Source organism: Crinia signifera, chromosome 4 (assembly GCF_055691185.1).
Source record: "Crinia signifera chromosome 4, ASM5569118v1, whole genome shotgun sequence".
Lineage (NCBI taxonomy): Eukaryota > Metazoa > Chordata > Amphibia > Anura > Myobatrachidae > Crinia > Crinia signifera.
In genome coordinates, this window is record NC_139220.1 from 37,453,738 (window position 1) to 37,469,422 (window position 15,685).

A 15,685-nucleotide genomic window follows, 5' to 3' on the forward strand; every position below is an offset into this window, starting at 1 on the left:
GGGTGGGGGTGGAGCGTTGCGCCAAGGCCTCTGATGCACAAAAGGAGGCAATTGCCACTGGCAGTACTAGTGTACATCCGGTACTGCACTGGCAAATGCCTCCTTTTGAAACAACCACTATCCAGGGCAGCCGCAAGCAGGGAATGCGCAGCGGTATGTGTCCTATCCACTGTGGAGCAGAGTGGATTTTCTAAAGTACAGTATGGCGGGCGCAGCACTTTATAAAATCCAGTCCACGCCTTTTTGTAAAGCCAGTAATGAGTACAGTAACTTTATTTAAACAGCACACTTTCTCATTTTTCTCATCTTCACACAGTGCCTCCGCTTGAAGGCGAGGAGGACACCCTGCCCTTGCGGGCCGTTACAGCCTCAGCCGCTCCGTCTGAAAGTAAGTCCTGTCATTTCTTTATTGAGTTTGTGTATTTTTTCTTCCTTTCCAACTTGTGTATTTTCTTGGCGTGCCTTTGGCCGAGGCTGAGGGGACGCAATGCACTTTTCTAGTGTCCATGTTGACTGTGTCGACATTCAGTCAACAATAATGAAAAACTCAATGGTGAACTTTTTGACTGTCGACCTAGACCATGTCGACCTAATGCTTGTGTCGACCTGATGACCTGTCGATCTTATCCCATGTCGACCTAGACACCTGTCGACCTTGCAGTATGTCGACCTTATGACTGTCGACAATCTTTCGGTCGACCATACCAAGCGCAGCGGTCCTATCCACTTTGGAGCGGAGTTGATTTTATAAAGTACACTACTGTATAGCGGCCGCAGCACTTTATAAAATCCAGTCCACGCCTTTTTGTAAACCCAGTAATGAGTACAGTAACTTTATTTAAACAGCACACTTTCTCATTTTTCTCATCTTCACACAGTGCCTCCGCTTGAAGGCGAGGAGGACACCCTGACCTTGCGGGCCGTTACAGCCTCAGCCGCTCCGTCTGAAAGTAAGTCCTGTCATTTCTTTATTGAGTTTGTGTATTTTTTCTTCCTTTCCAACTTGTGTATTTTCTTGGCGTGCCTTTGGCCGAGGCTGAGGGGACGCAATGCACTTTTCTAGTGTCCATGTTGACTGTGTCGACATTCAGTCAACAATAATGAAAAACTCAATGGTGAACTTTTTGACTGTCGACCTAGACCATGTCGACCTAATGCTTGTGTCGACCTGATGACCTGTCGATCTTATCCCATGTCGACCTAGACACCTGTCGACCTTGCAGTATGTCGACCTTATGACTGTCGACAATCTTTCGGTCGACCATACCAAGCGCAGCGGTCCTATCCACTTTGGAGCGGAGTTGATTTTATAAAGTACACTACTGTATAGCGGCCGCAGCACTTTATAAAATCCAGTCCACGCCTTTTTGTAAACCCAGTAATGAGTACAGTAACTTTATTTAAACAGCACACTTTCTCATTTTTCTCATCTTCACACAGTGCCTCCGCTTGAAGGCGAGGAGGACACCCTGACCTTGCGGGCCGTTACAGCCTCAGCCGCTCCGTCTGAAAGTAAGTCCTGTCATTTCTTTATTGAGTTTGTGTATTTTTTCTTCCTTTCCAACTTGTGTATTTTCTTGGCGTGCCTTTGGCCGAGGCTGAGGGGACGCAATGCACTTTTCTAGTGTCCATGTTGACTGTGTCGACATTCAGTCAACAATAATGAAAAACTCAATGGTGAACTTTTTGACTGTCGACCTAGACCATGTCGACCTAATGCTTGTGTCGACCTGATGACCTGTCGATCTTATCCCATGTCGACCTAGACACCTGTCGACCTTGCAGTATGTCGACCTTATGACTGTCGACAATCTTTCGGTCGACCATACCAAGCGCAGCGGTCCTATCCACTTTGGAGCGGAGTTGATTTTATAAAGTACACTACTGTATAGCGGCCGCAGCACTTTATAAAATCCAGTCCACGCCTTTTTGTAAACCCAGTAATGAGTACAGTAACTTTATTTAAACAGCACACTTTCTCATTTTTCTCATCTTCACACAGTGCCTCCGCTTGAAGGCGAGGAGGACACCCTGACCTTGCGGGCCGTTACAGCCTCAGCCGCTCCGTCTGAAAGTAAGTCCTGTCATTTCTTTATTGAGTTTGTGTATTTTTTCTTCCTTTCCAACTTGTGTATTTTCTTGGCGTGCCTTTGGCCGAGGCTGAGGGGACGCAATGCACTTTTCTAGTGTCCATGTTGACTGTGTCGACATTCAGTCAACAATAATGAAAAACTCAATGGTGAACTTTTTGACTGTCGACCTAGACCATGTCGACCTAATGCTTGTGTCGACCTGATGACCTGTCGATCTTATCCCATGTCGACCTAGACACCTGTCGACCTTGCAGTATGTCGACCTTATGACTGTCGACAATCTTTCGGTCGACCATACCAAGCGCAGCGGTCCTATCCACTTTGGAGCGGAGTTGATTTTATAAAGTACACTACTGTATAGCGGCCGCAGCACTTTATAAAATCCAGTCCACGCCTTTTTGTAAACCCAGTAATGAGTACAGTAACTTTATTTAAACAGCACACTTTCTCATTTTTCTCATCTTCACACAGTGCCTCCGCTTGAAGGCGAGGAGGACACCCTGCCCTTGCGGGCCGTTACAGCCTCAGCCGCTCCGTCTGAAAGTAAGTCCTGTCATTTCTTTATTGAGTTTGTGTATTTTTTCTTCCTTTCCAACTTGTGTATTTTCTTGGCGTGCCTTTGGCCGAGGCTGAGGGGACGCAATGCACTTTTCTAGTGTCCATGTTGACTGTGTCGACATTCAGTCAACAATAATGAAAAACTCAATGGTGAACTTTTGACTGTCGACCTAGACCATGTCGACCTAATGCTTGTGTCGACCTGATGACCTGTCGATCTTATCCCATGTCGACCTAGACACCTGTCGACCTTGCAGTATGTCGACCTTATGACTGTCGACAATCTTTCGGTCGACCATACCAAGCGCAGCGGTCCTATCCACTTTGGAGCGGAGTTGATTTTATAAAGTACACTACTGTATAGCGGCCGCAGCACTTTATAAAATCCAGTCCACGCCTTTTTGTAAACCCAGTAATGAGTACAGTAACTTTATTTAAACAGCACACTTTCTCATTTTTCTCATCTTCACACAGTGCCTCCGCTTGAAGGCGAGGAGGACACCCTGACCTTGCGGGCCGTTACAGCCTCAGCCGCTCCGTCTGAAAGTAAGTCCTGTCATTTCTTTATTGAGTTTGTGTATTTTTTCTTCCTTTCCAACTTGTGTATTTTCTTGGCGTGCCTTTGGCCGAGGCTGAGGGACGCAATGCACTTTTCTAGTGTCCATGTTGACTGTGTCGACATTCAGTCAACAATAATGAAAAACTCAATGGTGAACTTTTTGACTGTCGACCTAGACCATGTCGACCTAATGCTTGTGTCGACCTGATGACCTGTCGATCTTATCCCATGTCGACCTAGACACCTGTCGACCTTGCAGTATGTCGACCTTATGACTGTCGACAATCTTTCGGTCGACCATACTGTACAATCCATCCTTGTTCTCATTTTTGACATTTTCCCACAGTGACTCCGATTGCAGACCAGGGCACCCTTCCAGCCCCCACCGCCTCAGCCGCTCCATCTGAGAGTAAGTCCTGTCATTTCTTTATTGAGTTTGTGTTTTTTTTTTCTTTCTCTCCAACTGTACAGTAATTGTGTCTTCTCTTGGCGTGCCATTGGCCCACGCTGGTAGCGTGGGCCAATGGCAGCCTAGCGCAGCCCTGCGTAGTCAGCGTTGTGTCCATGTCAGGGGGGTGGGGGTGGAGCGTTGCGCCAAGGCCTCTGATGCACAAAAGGAGGCAATTGCCACTGGCAGTACTAGTTTACATCCGGTACTGCACTGGCAAATGCCTCCTTTTTTTTAAATTCAATATTTTTTATTGAGATTTTTAAAAGTGCATACAAATAACAAAAACTCCCTGTATGGACATAGGGTATAGTAGACACAGACATTAAACAACATGCGTGATGAAATAACGTCACAGGGTTCTTGTACAATGGGACATGGTCAGGATGCCGTTGGCAATATAATGTTGAGTGATAACAGCAATGGGTCGAGGGTGTTAAGTGTGGGCATATCCATTATAATCACTTAATTGCAGGATATACGGGATCCTAGTTCCCAAAGGCGCCATTTGGGTTCCAGAGGATCTCAGGTATATATTACACATACATTTAATACATTTAAACCACACTAAAATAAATCAGAATTACAAAATTACCAATAAGGAAGTCTGCTATATTAGTACGTTCCCCAGTGAAAAAAAAAGAGCATGTCGTGGGAGAAATTATCATTAGAAATATCTGATGTCTGGTCAACCAGGGGATATAAAATAAAGAAAAAAAAAAAAAAAAAAAGAAAGACGAAATATATATATATAAATTAACAAAGTCCCCCCCAAAAACCCCAAAACAAACCATACCTATAACCCCCCACCCTGTACAACCCACCCCAACTAGGCGTACTTGGATCCCTTAACCATACCTCCCAGCTAACTATACTAACTAACTATTCCCCCCTCCCCCCCCCCCCCCACGCACGCACACACACACACACATATACATATAGGAGAGTAAACGGATAATAGTAGGGGCGAAATTGTCAGGATAATTGAGCTAGGTTAACTCCGGCCTACCCCAAGCGAACATATATATGAGACGGTCAATACCACTTAACGAACAGCAAAAGAGAGAAACTTGCTTACATTATATTGAAATGTGGTATAACATGTAGTACAGACCAAAAATAAAAGAACATTGTGAGCAAATAGTATGATAGGTAGATGTAGTAGGGCGTATATAAGCTGACAGCATTATAATGTAAATAAATGATTAGTCTGGCCATTTCTCAGTCTCGCTATGAAGCAAAATTGGGTTCCTGTAGGAGGGATTAGTCTCTTGTATATATCTAGAGTAGAATCCGGAGCACATATAGTTCCATATATAGGAGGCAAACATAGGCTTCATTATCCTAGCTTGGATCTGAAGGCAAGCTGTAACATCAGTGATGCATATAGGGGTAATATCCAAATCAGTCATACACTCGTATAGGCCAGCAGAGATGTATGAGTCCATTGAGGTAATCATACCCATATCAGGATAGCCAAAGGAATTGGAGACTTGTATACCTCACAGGTGTTTATTATATCTCTTCCTCTGGAGGTAGAGAGAGAGGATGGGTCTTCCTTCCAATCTTCACACAGGATTTTATAATCCAGGGATATAGCAGGAGAGGCCAGAGGTTTCATGCATGTAGTGGTATCGCCCACATCGACTACATCCCGATTACCCGGGGGCACCGGGAAGATGAGACATCTCCCCTTAAATCATCCAGCTGCCGGCATAATCTAGCAGAGGAATCTGAGATCTCTCGCAGGATCTGTTGTAATAGGAAGTCCATATTTATCCTAGGTGATATTCGTTTAAATCGTGTCACAAAAAACTGCTATAGACAGAGACTGGCAGTGTAGTCACATGAAGCGAAGCACTATCACCAGTGCCACAGCCCGGCTCCAAGACAGGAAAGATGGTGTTTACCGCCAGATATATTGCCGCTGCCACCACTCACCGCAACAAGGGCCGTCAGGTATAAGTGTAGAGATGCAGAGTCACTCTTATAGTGTCTGGCAGCAGAGGGGTTTGTATCAAGCCTCGCGCAGCCCCGCCGTCCGATGGCTCCGTGAGCCAGGCAAGATGGCGCCGGCTCTCCCCGTGCGGACCGCGGCAGCGAGTCGTAGCACAGACCGCTAGCCGCTTACCCCGCTAAACTACTCCGGAGAGGGCACCAGCCCCAGTCTCACCAGTCCACTCCACCACCCGATAGCAGGACGGCACGTTCTGTGCAGGGCAGCTGTCCACGTGTGACGCGGCCGGAGTGACAATAGGCCGCAGCAAATGTTGTTGCCAGAACTGTAGATAAAGACCGCGTCAGTGTTGTAGCAGGGGCACCCGGTGGTCAGGTAGGTTTTCTCTAGTCAGCACCAATTCCAGAGCCGTCTGTCAGAGCAAAGCTGGGTATTAAACAGGATAATATTCAGGAGCTCCAAGAAATTGCTGCCTGCTCCTAGCTTGTCCAAGCCACGCCCCCCCAAATGCCTCCTTTTGAAACAACCACTATCCAGGGCAGCCGTAAGCAGGGAATGCGCAGCGGTATGTGTCCTATCCACTGTGGAGCAGAGTGGATTTTCTAAAGTACAGTATGGCGGGCGCAGCACTTTATAAAATCCAGTCCACGCCTTTTTGTAAAGCCACCCCAGCCCCATTTACAGTAATAAGAGTACGGTAAGTTACTTGTTCTCATTTTTGACATTTTCCCACAGTGACTCCGATTGAAGACCAGGGCACCCTGCCCTGCGGGCATGCTACAGGCCCCCCCTCAAGCATCGCCACGATGCTAAGCAGTAAGTCCTGTCATTTCTTTATTGTGTTTTGTGTTTGTGTGTTTGAACTTGTGTAGTTTTTTGCCGTGCCGTTGGGCGACGCTGTCAGCATCGGCCAACGGCAGCCTAGCACAGTCAGCGTAGTGTCCCCACGGGAGCCCTGCACAATTACCGTAATGTCCCCGTCAGGTACTGTAGCTCTGCGTCTCGTGCACAAAGGGGGTGGGAGTGGAGGCGTGCGGTACGTCTGATGCACGACGTTTTGACCTAGACATTATTTATCTACAGTATACAGTACTGCAATACTGTATACTCTACCATAACCTCAGTGATTACAGTAGTGTGTGTGAACTAATGTTTCAAAGGACACTACAGTACAGTATACTGTAATGTACTGTAATTATTTTTACACAGGACTTCAGAGGAGGATGGAAAGGGTACCCCCAAGAAGGTCCCCTCAAACTTTGGCAGCCAGTAAGTGTCCTCCCGACCTGTTCATACAGTACCCCCAGTATCCACGTTGACGTGGAGTCTATTTTATCAAGTGTGGTGGGCACAGCACTTTATTGAAAACAGTCCACGGCTTTTTTTTTTTAACACCCCCTCCTCCCCATTTAGAGTAAGAATAATAACTTTACAGTATTTTAACAGCACATTTTATCATTTCCCCACAGTGCCAAGCCTAGAGGAAGACCAGGGCACCCTGCCCTTGCGGGCCGTTACAGCCCCCAGCGCCTCAGCCGCTCCGTCTGACAGTAAGTCCTGTCATTTGTTTATTGAGTTTGTGTATTTTTTCTTCCTTTCCAACTTGTGTCTTTTGTTGGCGTGCCCGTTGGCCGAGGCTGAGGGGACGCAATGCACTTTTCTAGTGTCCATGTTGACTGTGTCGACATTCAGTCAACAATAATGAAAAACTCGATGGTGAACTTTTTGAATGTTGACCATACCCATGTCGACCTAATAATTTAGTTTTCCTAATGACCATGTCTCCCTAACCCATGTTGACCTTCAGTCATGTCGACCTTCATGCTTGTCAACCTTCAGTGGTCGACCTAATGCTTGTAGACCTACAGTAATGTCTGTCTTTCCTATGACCCATCTTTGTTTGCTACTACAGTACAGTATACAGGTTGAGTATCCGGTATCCGGACATCCCTTATCCGAATGATTCCAAAAACCGTGGTTTTTGGAATCATTCGAATTTTTTTTATTTTTTATTTTTCAACCCCTAACCCTCTTTTCATACTTACCAAGTCCCCGGGCGTCCACAGCAGGCCTCCGGCATCTTCTCCAGGGTCTCCAGCGGTCCCAGGAATGCATTGCGCGAGTGTGTGCGCGCGCCGGTGACGTCACCAGCTCCCGCACCCATAGACCTCACGGACACTTGTCCGTGTAAAAGCATGTATGGGGCCGGGCAGCTGACATCCGGCGATGTCAGATGCCCGCCCCCAACACATGCGTCACAGCCTCATTACCATGCGTACGCCCCGCGTTTGCATGGGAACGCCCATGAAACGCGGGGCGTATGCATAGGGAAATGAGGCTAAGTAGTCCCTCACGCCCCTATCCACCCCCTTTGCGGCGTTAAAAAAAATTGTGCGGCGATTTCGCCTGCACATGCGCAGATCGAAAACATCGGCGGAACGGCCGCATGCGGCCGTTACCGCTTAGATCAGATTAAGGGCCTGTACAGTATACTGTATTTGTGAAAATCTGAAAGTTTTCTTCAAATGTGATGACTGGATTCCCCTTTTCAAAGCTGCATACTGTACTAGAGATGACAGTTCACCCTCCTTTCTGTAGTGTTAAGTGCAGACCGATAATTTGATTAAGGGTCACTATAAACCTGGACTGCATTGTCTAAAAAGGACATTTACATTTGAATCTTGTATCTGTGAAAGGAAAAATCACACTATTAGCCTCCCCACTCCAAGTACACTAACTCATTAGCATTTCTATGTGTTAAAGCTCTCCACCACCAACCCCCACTAATGTATTGTCGTTTATAGGATACTGTATTTGTGAGAAACTGAAGCCAACCTTCCCTCGATGATTTAAATAAAAATTAAAAGACATGAAATGTTAGCATTGAAAAATGTTGGTTGGTTTATTTAGCAAAATATTTTGTCAAAAAGTTATACAGTATTCAGTGATGAAGCGCACATACTGTAGCGGTATAAAAGTGCAGCATCACCCATGTGCTCCCCCCAGTCCTCTGCCCCTGCAGCAGCATTCAGTTGGTCGACCTAAAGATGGTCGACAGTCATTAGGGCCTCACCACTAGGTCGACATACTGCAAGGTCAACAAGTCATTAGGTCGGCATAGGATTTTTCACTGTTTAAAGAGCCGACAGGCGGTATTTCATGCCCTAATATCCACTAGGGCAGTGATGGCTAACCTTGACACTCCAGCTGTTAATGAACTACACATCCCAGCATGCCCTGCTACAGTTTTACTATTTGGCCATGCTAAAACTGATTTTTGTAAACCCAGTAATGAGTACAGTAACTTTATTTAAACAGCACACTTTCTCATTTTTCTCATCTTCACATAGTGCCTCCGCTTGAAGACCAGGGCACCCTGCCCTTGCGGGCCGTTACAGCCCCCAGCGCCTCAGCCGCTCCGTCTGACAGTAAGTCCTGTCATTTGTTTATTGAGTTTGTGTATTTTTTCTTCCTTTCCAACTTGTGTCTTTTGTTGGCGTGCCGTTGGCCGAGGCTGAGGGGACGCAATGCACTTTTCTAGTGTCCATGTTGACTGTGTCGACATTCAGTCAACAATAATGAAAAACTCGATGGTGAACTTTTTGAATGTTGACCATACCCATGTCGACCTAATAATTTAGTTTTCCTAATGACCATGTCTCCCTAACCCATGTTGACCTTCAGTCATGTCGACCTTCATGCATGTCAACCTTCAGTGGTCGACCTAATGCTTGTAGATGATGGCTAACCTTGACACTCCAGCTGTTAATGAACTACACATCCCAGCATGCCCTGCTACAGTTTTACTATTTGGCCATGCTAAAACTGATGCAGGGCATGCTGGGATGTGTACTGTAGTTCAACAACAGCTGGAGTGTTAAGGTTAGCCATCACTGCACTGGGGCATTGTGTGAGAATAAAATAGTGTGCCGAGTGCATGGACACTTAAAACTACAGTACAGTATGTCGACATTCGGATAAAAATGTCGACCTTTTGACTGTCGACCTAGACCATGTCGACCTAATGCTTGTGTCTGGCGTGCCGTTGGCCGTTTGCTAATTGCGGTGACATGTCTTCCAACAGCCCAGCAACCCCCTCAACAAGTGGGAGCTCCCAGACAGCTCTGGAGAGGCCGTATCAGCCCTCCACCTAGTAAGTACAGTACATGTTTTTGTTTACAGTATTTGTTAGTTTTTCTCTCTATGGGGCTGCATCAGATGTTACAGTATTGTACAGTGGTGCAAGTAGAATTTTTTTGGTACTTATGTAATATCTGGGCTCCCGTTTTTCTTATGAGACCGTGTCCCCTCGCGGGGCTCGCTACGCTCGCCACGCTTCGGGCACGGTGGCTCGCTGCGCTCGCCACAATATATAAAATCAACTCCATGCATACTTGGATAGTAGGGGTATGAAAAAATGGGGTGCATTTAACATGGGAGCCCAGATAATACATAAGTACCATTTTTTTCTTGGTGGTACTGATAGCTTCCACCAAAAATGGGCGTGGCCATGTGTCATGAGGGGGCATGGTCACACAAAGCTAGGGGAGTGACTTACAGTATACCCACTTTAAACCAAAATCCTTGGTTAGACCTGATCTTTGTACACAGGAGTTTCCAGGGTTGAACCCAGCTTTATACCCCATTTACACAGCACTATGTCCCAGGTCGGACCCAGGTCTGCGCCATTTATACTGAACCTGGGTCAGCCCTGCTTTTCCCTTTGGATGACATTAAAAAATGTCCATTTTAGGACTGATAAACTTCCAGTCAACCTTCCGTCATTGATTAAAAAAATAAAATAAAAAAGACATGAAAAGTTAGCATTGAAAAATGTCGGTTTGTTTATTTTGTTAAATATTTGTTCAAAAAGTTTTATTCAGTGCTCAAGGACACATAGCGGTATAAAAGTACAGCATCAACCATGTGAGCTCCCCTGTGGAACCTGGGGTGGGACCATTTACACCACCCACGACCCAGGTCCAACCAGTGTTTAACTTCGGTCAGGACCTGGGTAGGAAACCAGTGTTACTGGACCAGGGTGGCCCCTTTTACACCAACACTGACCTGTGTCCAACCTGGGTTTCTCACTTGGTGTAAAAGGGGTATTAATGACAATAGTAGCATGGCATTGGGAGACAGGGAATGAGAAACAGGGAATGACTGGGGGTGGGTTGGCTCTTGCTTGGGGAGAGCCGGGCAGCTTGTACTGTACTTACAATTGTGGAGCCTGCTCTTCATGCTGTCGGCACCGTGTGACAGGCTAAATCAGCAGTAGCCAGTAGCTGCATACAGCACCAATCATAACACTGGGTGGGCGGGCTGCGGATGCATTACAGTATATTTAGACTTACAATAAAAATAGAATTGACAGTGGGTCAGGGAATACAGTAAGTGGTACTGCGTACCTGCAACATACAGTATTTCTCCGTACCACGCCGTACCCCCTTACTTGCAACACTGGTACTGTATCTCTACCAGTACAGTACAGTACAGTATATTATGGAGGCAAGTGCTGCTAATATACCCCACCTCCCTTCCATGCCCTCTTACACATGCGCAGAAATACTGTACAAGTGTGTCTGCTTGTGCTCACCTCTGAATTAGGCACTCTGTCTCTCTTCACCCCTCTCTACTGTACAGCATACAGTATCCTCTACGCTCAAGACTTTATTGTTACCTATTGTATTTATTGTTACCTAGTATACTGTACTGTATCAGCAAGCTCAAATTTTGGTGCAATTTTTTTTACAGACCTGCAATACCCAGAGGTGCCAAAGGAGGACAGTATGGACACCTGCAGTATGGACACCTGGAGCTGTTCATCCCCGGAGCCACAGGAAAATTGGAGCTACTGTTCCTGCCGCTCGGAGGAAGAAAGCGAGGTGGCAGCAGCGCTTCCTCCTGCATCCAGCAGAACTCCCCCAGGGTGTAAGTACTGTACTCATGGCCAGCAACAGCAATCCTGGGGCCCCATAAATTGATCTCTCTGGGGCCCCTTCCCCATCAAGCATAGTAGTGGTGTGGAGCAGGGGGGGAGTAATAGTGTGGAGAAGGGAGGGAGGGAGGGAGTAATAATGCAGAGCAGGAGGGAGGGTGGGAGTAGTAGTGTGGAGCAGGGAGGGAAGGTGGGAGTAATGGTGTGGAGCATTGAGGGAGTTGTGGAGTCCACCTGTAAAGCCATACTGTATACTGTACAGTACTGTACTGTACCTGTGCACTACAAAATTCCCTCAATATTGCCATTCTGTATACTGTACAGAATGACCCATACTGTATGAAGAATGCCCCCCTTTAGTGCCTACAGTAATTACAGTATGCATTCAACCCCCCCCCCCCCATCACCTAATGCACAATGCCCCCTGACTTGTGTAATGCCTTCATTCATCAACACTCACTGCTGCAACTGCTTCTGCTGCATTGAATACTGGCCTACAGTATGGATAGCTGTCCTGAGATTCTGTCTCCAGGAGCAGCTGAAATGGGAGCTGCTCCATCTGTACATTACTGTACACAGAAAGTTGTGCTCCACTATGACAATTCTTATGACTTTATTGGTGTTCATACAGTACTGTACAGTACACTAGTGTACAGTACTGTACTGTATGTGCTGCAGTATGAGACACTATTGTTCAGTACTGTACAGTAAAGTATTTGTACTGTAGTGTACAGTAATGTACCGTATGTACTGTACAATATGCTGTACTGTATTACTATTGTTACAGAAAATGATCAAACATTTCTTTTTCCACAGTGCATTCCCCTTGGCTACCTTGGCAGTATGAACAAACTCCTCCCCAACCATGTAAGTAGTAATAGTAGCAGTACGTTTATTTATTAGGCGCCACCAGTGGCGCCGGAAGGGGGGGGGCGAGGGGGCAGCTTGCCCCCCCCAAAATTACTGAGGCGCTAAAGCAGCTGTGCGGGCGGCTGATTAATCAGTAATATACAGTAGGCGGGCGGGCGGTGGGCTGATTAAGCTTGATCCAGCCTCCCGCCCGTCCGCCTATATTACTGATTAATCGCAGCCGCCCGCCCGCACAGCTGCTTTAGCGCCTCAGCAAGAATCCGATTCCTATTCGCAGCCGTCCGCCCACATGGATGACTTCTGCGGGGAGATGTTGAGAACCAGCGCCCGCCAATCACAGTGGCTGTGGATGTGATGCGTCCACAGTGATTGGCGGGCGTGATGCGGGCCGTAGGGAGGGAGACTGGTCGCGTGGATCAGTGCATGGGCGGGAGCCGCGGGAGCATCCTACAACAGCCGTAGCAGCAGCCATCACGCTGTGCTGCCACAACTAAAACTTAAAGGTAAATGCTGCTCCTCTCACCCTCCCTTCCCCAGTGACTCCTGGATCCAGGGGTTGTCATTTACCCCTGGATTCACAACCAAACAGGTTTATGTAATTACTGTATGTCTGATTATCATAATCAGACATACTGTAATCACATAAATCTGTTTGGAGGTGACAGTGCCACTTTTTCCACTTTTTACGAGTAAATGACAACCCCTGGATTAATGTCAGTCCTGGTGTCTCTGGCCACATGTACTGTATACTGTATGCCGCTGCCCGGTGTATAATGCCCACGTGTATATGCCGCTGCCAGTGTGTATAGTGCCCGGGGGTAACATATAGCAATTTAGGGTGCGCCAAAATGAGATTATATCTTGCCCCCCCCCCCAACCTAAAAACGTTCCAGCGCCCCTGGGCGCCACAAAGTGTCCACAGCGCCGTACATACAGTACTGTAGCAAACAAAAAAACAAATTACAAGGTAACGTACTGTACAGGGTGTGTTGAAAATTACAGCATACTGTAAATAGGGGTACAGTATACTGTAGCTGGTAGAACTAAAATCAGCATCAGTTCAGAAGTACTGTAGGTGTTGAAATGAAGTACAGTACAGTACAGTAGATGAAGGGAACAACAGGAGAGGAGCACAGGTGAGGTAAAGAGGTAGGGTGAGTACGTGAGGAAGGAGGGCCCTACTCATAAGAGTTAACAGACTACAGTAAAAGGAGGACGAACGAAAAACAATAGGATACTGTACTGTAAGTACTGTAGGAACAGATGGGAACGGAGGCATGATAGGAGGATCAAAAGAGGTTAGGAGGAGGGATAGGCTAGTCGAAAAAAGTGGGTTTTGAGGGAGCGCTTGAAGGAGGTAAGGGAATCAGAAAGCCTGATACAGTAGGTGGCGGGAGGTTGTTCCAGGAGGCAGAGGTAGAGTGGCGGGAGAGGAAGATGAGCCTAGCAGCAGCGTTAATAATGGATTGGAGTGGTGCAAGGCGTGTTCGAGGTAACCCAGAGAGAAGGATGTTGCAGTAGTCAAGGCGGGAGATGACAAGAGAGTGAATGAGAATTTTGGTCGTGTCAGTGGAGAGGAATGGTCTGATGCGTGAGATGTTGCGTAGGTTAAAACGGCAAGACTTGGAGAGAGCACGAATGTGGGGGGTGAAAGAGAGGGAGGAGTCAATGATGACACCAAGGCCGCGCGTTTGGTCGGTGGAGGTGATCTCGGTTTCACCAATGCTGATGAAGATACTGTAGTGGGAAAAAGGGTACTGTACAGTATGTTCGGGGGATGGAAGATTAGAAGTTTAGTTTTAAACTAGTAGTAAACTGACAGTGCTTTTTTTTTTACAGCAACTCCTGCACCATCAATTCAGGATGAAGACCAACAAGGTACAGTACAGTTTTGTACTTCTTAATACTGTAACTTACAGTACAGGTGTTTTTAAACCTTTTTTTTTACAGTAATTAAGGCTTTCACCACTGTCTCTCAACTTAATTCCCCACACGGTGCCTTGTAACTGTAAAGTACTCAACTTGTATTACTGTTCTAAAACTGTTAATTTTTTTTTATTTTCACAGATGCCATACGAAGTGAAATCGGGAGACTGATTGCGACCGAAAATGAAGTTTTTAATTATATTTTAAAAAATATATAAATAATTTATTTTGTTTTAAATGTGCAGTGCTATTTATTTGTGTTACTACAGTATCCATCTTAGTAGTAGACTACTTTTTTTTTTGTGGTTGATCACCCCGCCCATGGAAACGGAGCCACCAGGGCAATCCCTGGCCCGCCAGCCGGCCGACCCCAGCGCGCAGCATGTCACTTGCCATCTCCCCAGCACTGGCACAGTGGGGGTTGAGGTGAGCGAGCTGGCTGCCTCACTAATCCACTGTCCCTTTGCAGCATTGGGCATCTGGCAGCGGGTACTGTATACTGGGATTTACAGTAAGATTGGACTCCATGCAAAGCAGCAGAGATTTGGAGACAGGGAAGTTATAAAACAAGTCCCATTCTACCCACCCCCCCACCCCACCTTAATGGAATTACTGCGGTGAATTACAAGGTGAGCAGGAGCCGGACAGCCAACACAATAATCTCCCCTGGTCTCCTTCACACTGCCGGACAGCCTCTGCACTAATCCACGCTGGTCTTCCACGCAGCCACACATCCCAGAGCATGGGCTCTGCCGACCTGCAGCAGCGGCAACGCTGCTCTCTCCCCCCGGCTGCTGAAGCTCACGCTCCACTGGAAGCACCCTCCCCCTTCACCTCTCCCGTGGTCATCTTCTTCCTCCCGGGTTCCATTGGCAGCACAAAGAAGAAGGCTGGCTCTATACCTAGCAGCTACAGTAACTGCGGACCACAACAGACACAGGTACAGTACTCCCACTCGCCTGCTCTCTCTCACACTGTGCATCTACAGTATACCATGCTCTCTCTCACACTGTGCATCTATCCCCTGCTCTCTCTCACACTGTACACCTACAGTATCCCCTGTTCTCTCTCCCACTGTCTCCCTATCCCCTGCTCTCTCTCCCACTGTCTCTCTATGGCCCCATTTATCATCTGGGCGGAATATTACAGTACCTCCAGGATCGCATTGTAAAATGCGATCATACAGTATCACCGGGATGTACTGTATCACCTGCTGTGCGCAGGGACAGGGCTCCGAAAGGGGGGCTGATACATCGGGCAGCTTCGCATCCCCCATAGAAACCTATGGGGGATGCGGCCGGCGGTGCTGCAGGGGGGGATCGCAGCAGGGATCGGA

General features: G+C 47.1%; 1 protein-coding gene across 1 annotated transcript; it reads left to right on the forward strand.

Moving 5' to 3' along the window:
- Positions 1-3,578: 3,578 nt before the first annotated feature.
- LOC146073958 (uncharacterized) lies at positions 3,579-14,898 on the forward strand. The gene is made up of 10 exons (XM_083181577.1): positions 3,579-3,619; positions 6,351-6,431; positions 6,825-6,884; positions 7,085-7,165; positions 8,966-9,043; positions 9,700-9,768; positions 11,370-11,546; positions 12,370-12,420; positions 14,263-14,301; positions 14,491-14,898. Coding segments are annotated over exons 1-10 (714 nt in total). The 5' UTR covers positions 3,579-3,618; the 3' UTR covers positions 14,568-14,898.
- Positions 14,899-15,685: the final 787 nt, after the last annotated feature.

Excerpts from the sequence above, each read along its gene's own strand:
- LOC146073958 (XM_083181577.1), top strand. Across the intron at positions 7,166-8,965 it reads CTCAGCCGCTCCGTCTGACA|TGCCTCCGCTTGAAGACCAG; the intron begins GTAAGTCCTGTC and ends ATCTTCACATAG. Across the intron at positions 14,302-14,490 it reads TCAGGATGAAGACCAACAAG|ATGCCATACGAAGTGAAATC; the intron begins GTACAGTACAGT and ends TTATTTTCACAG.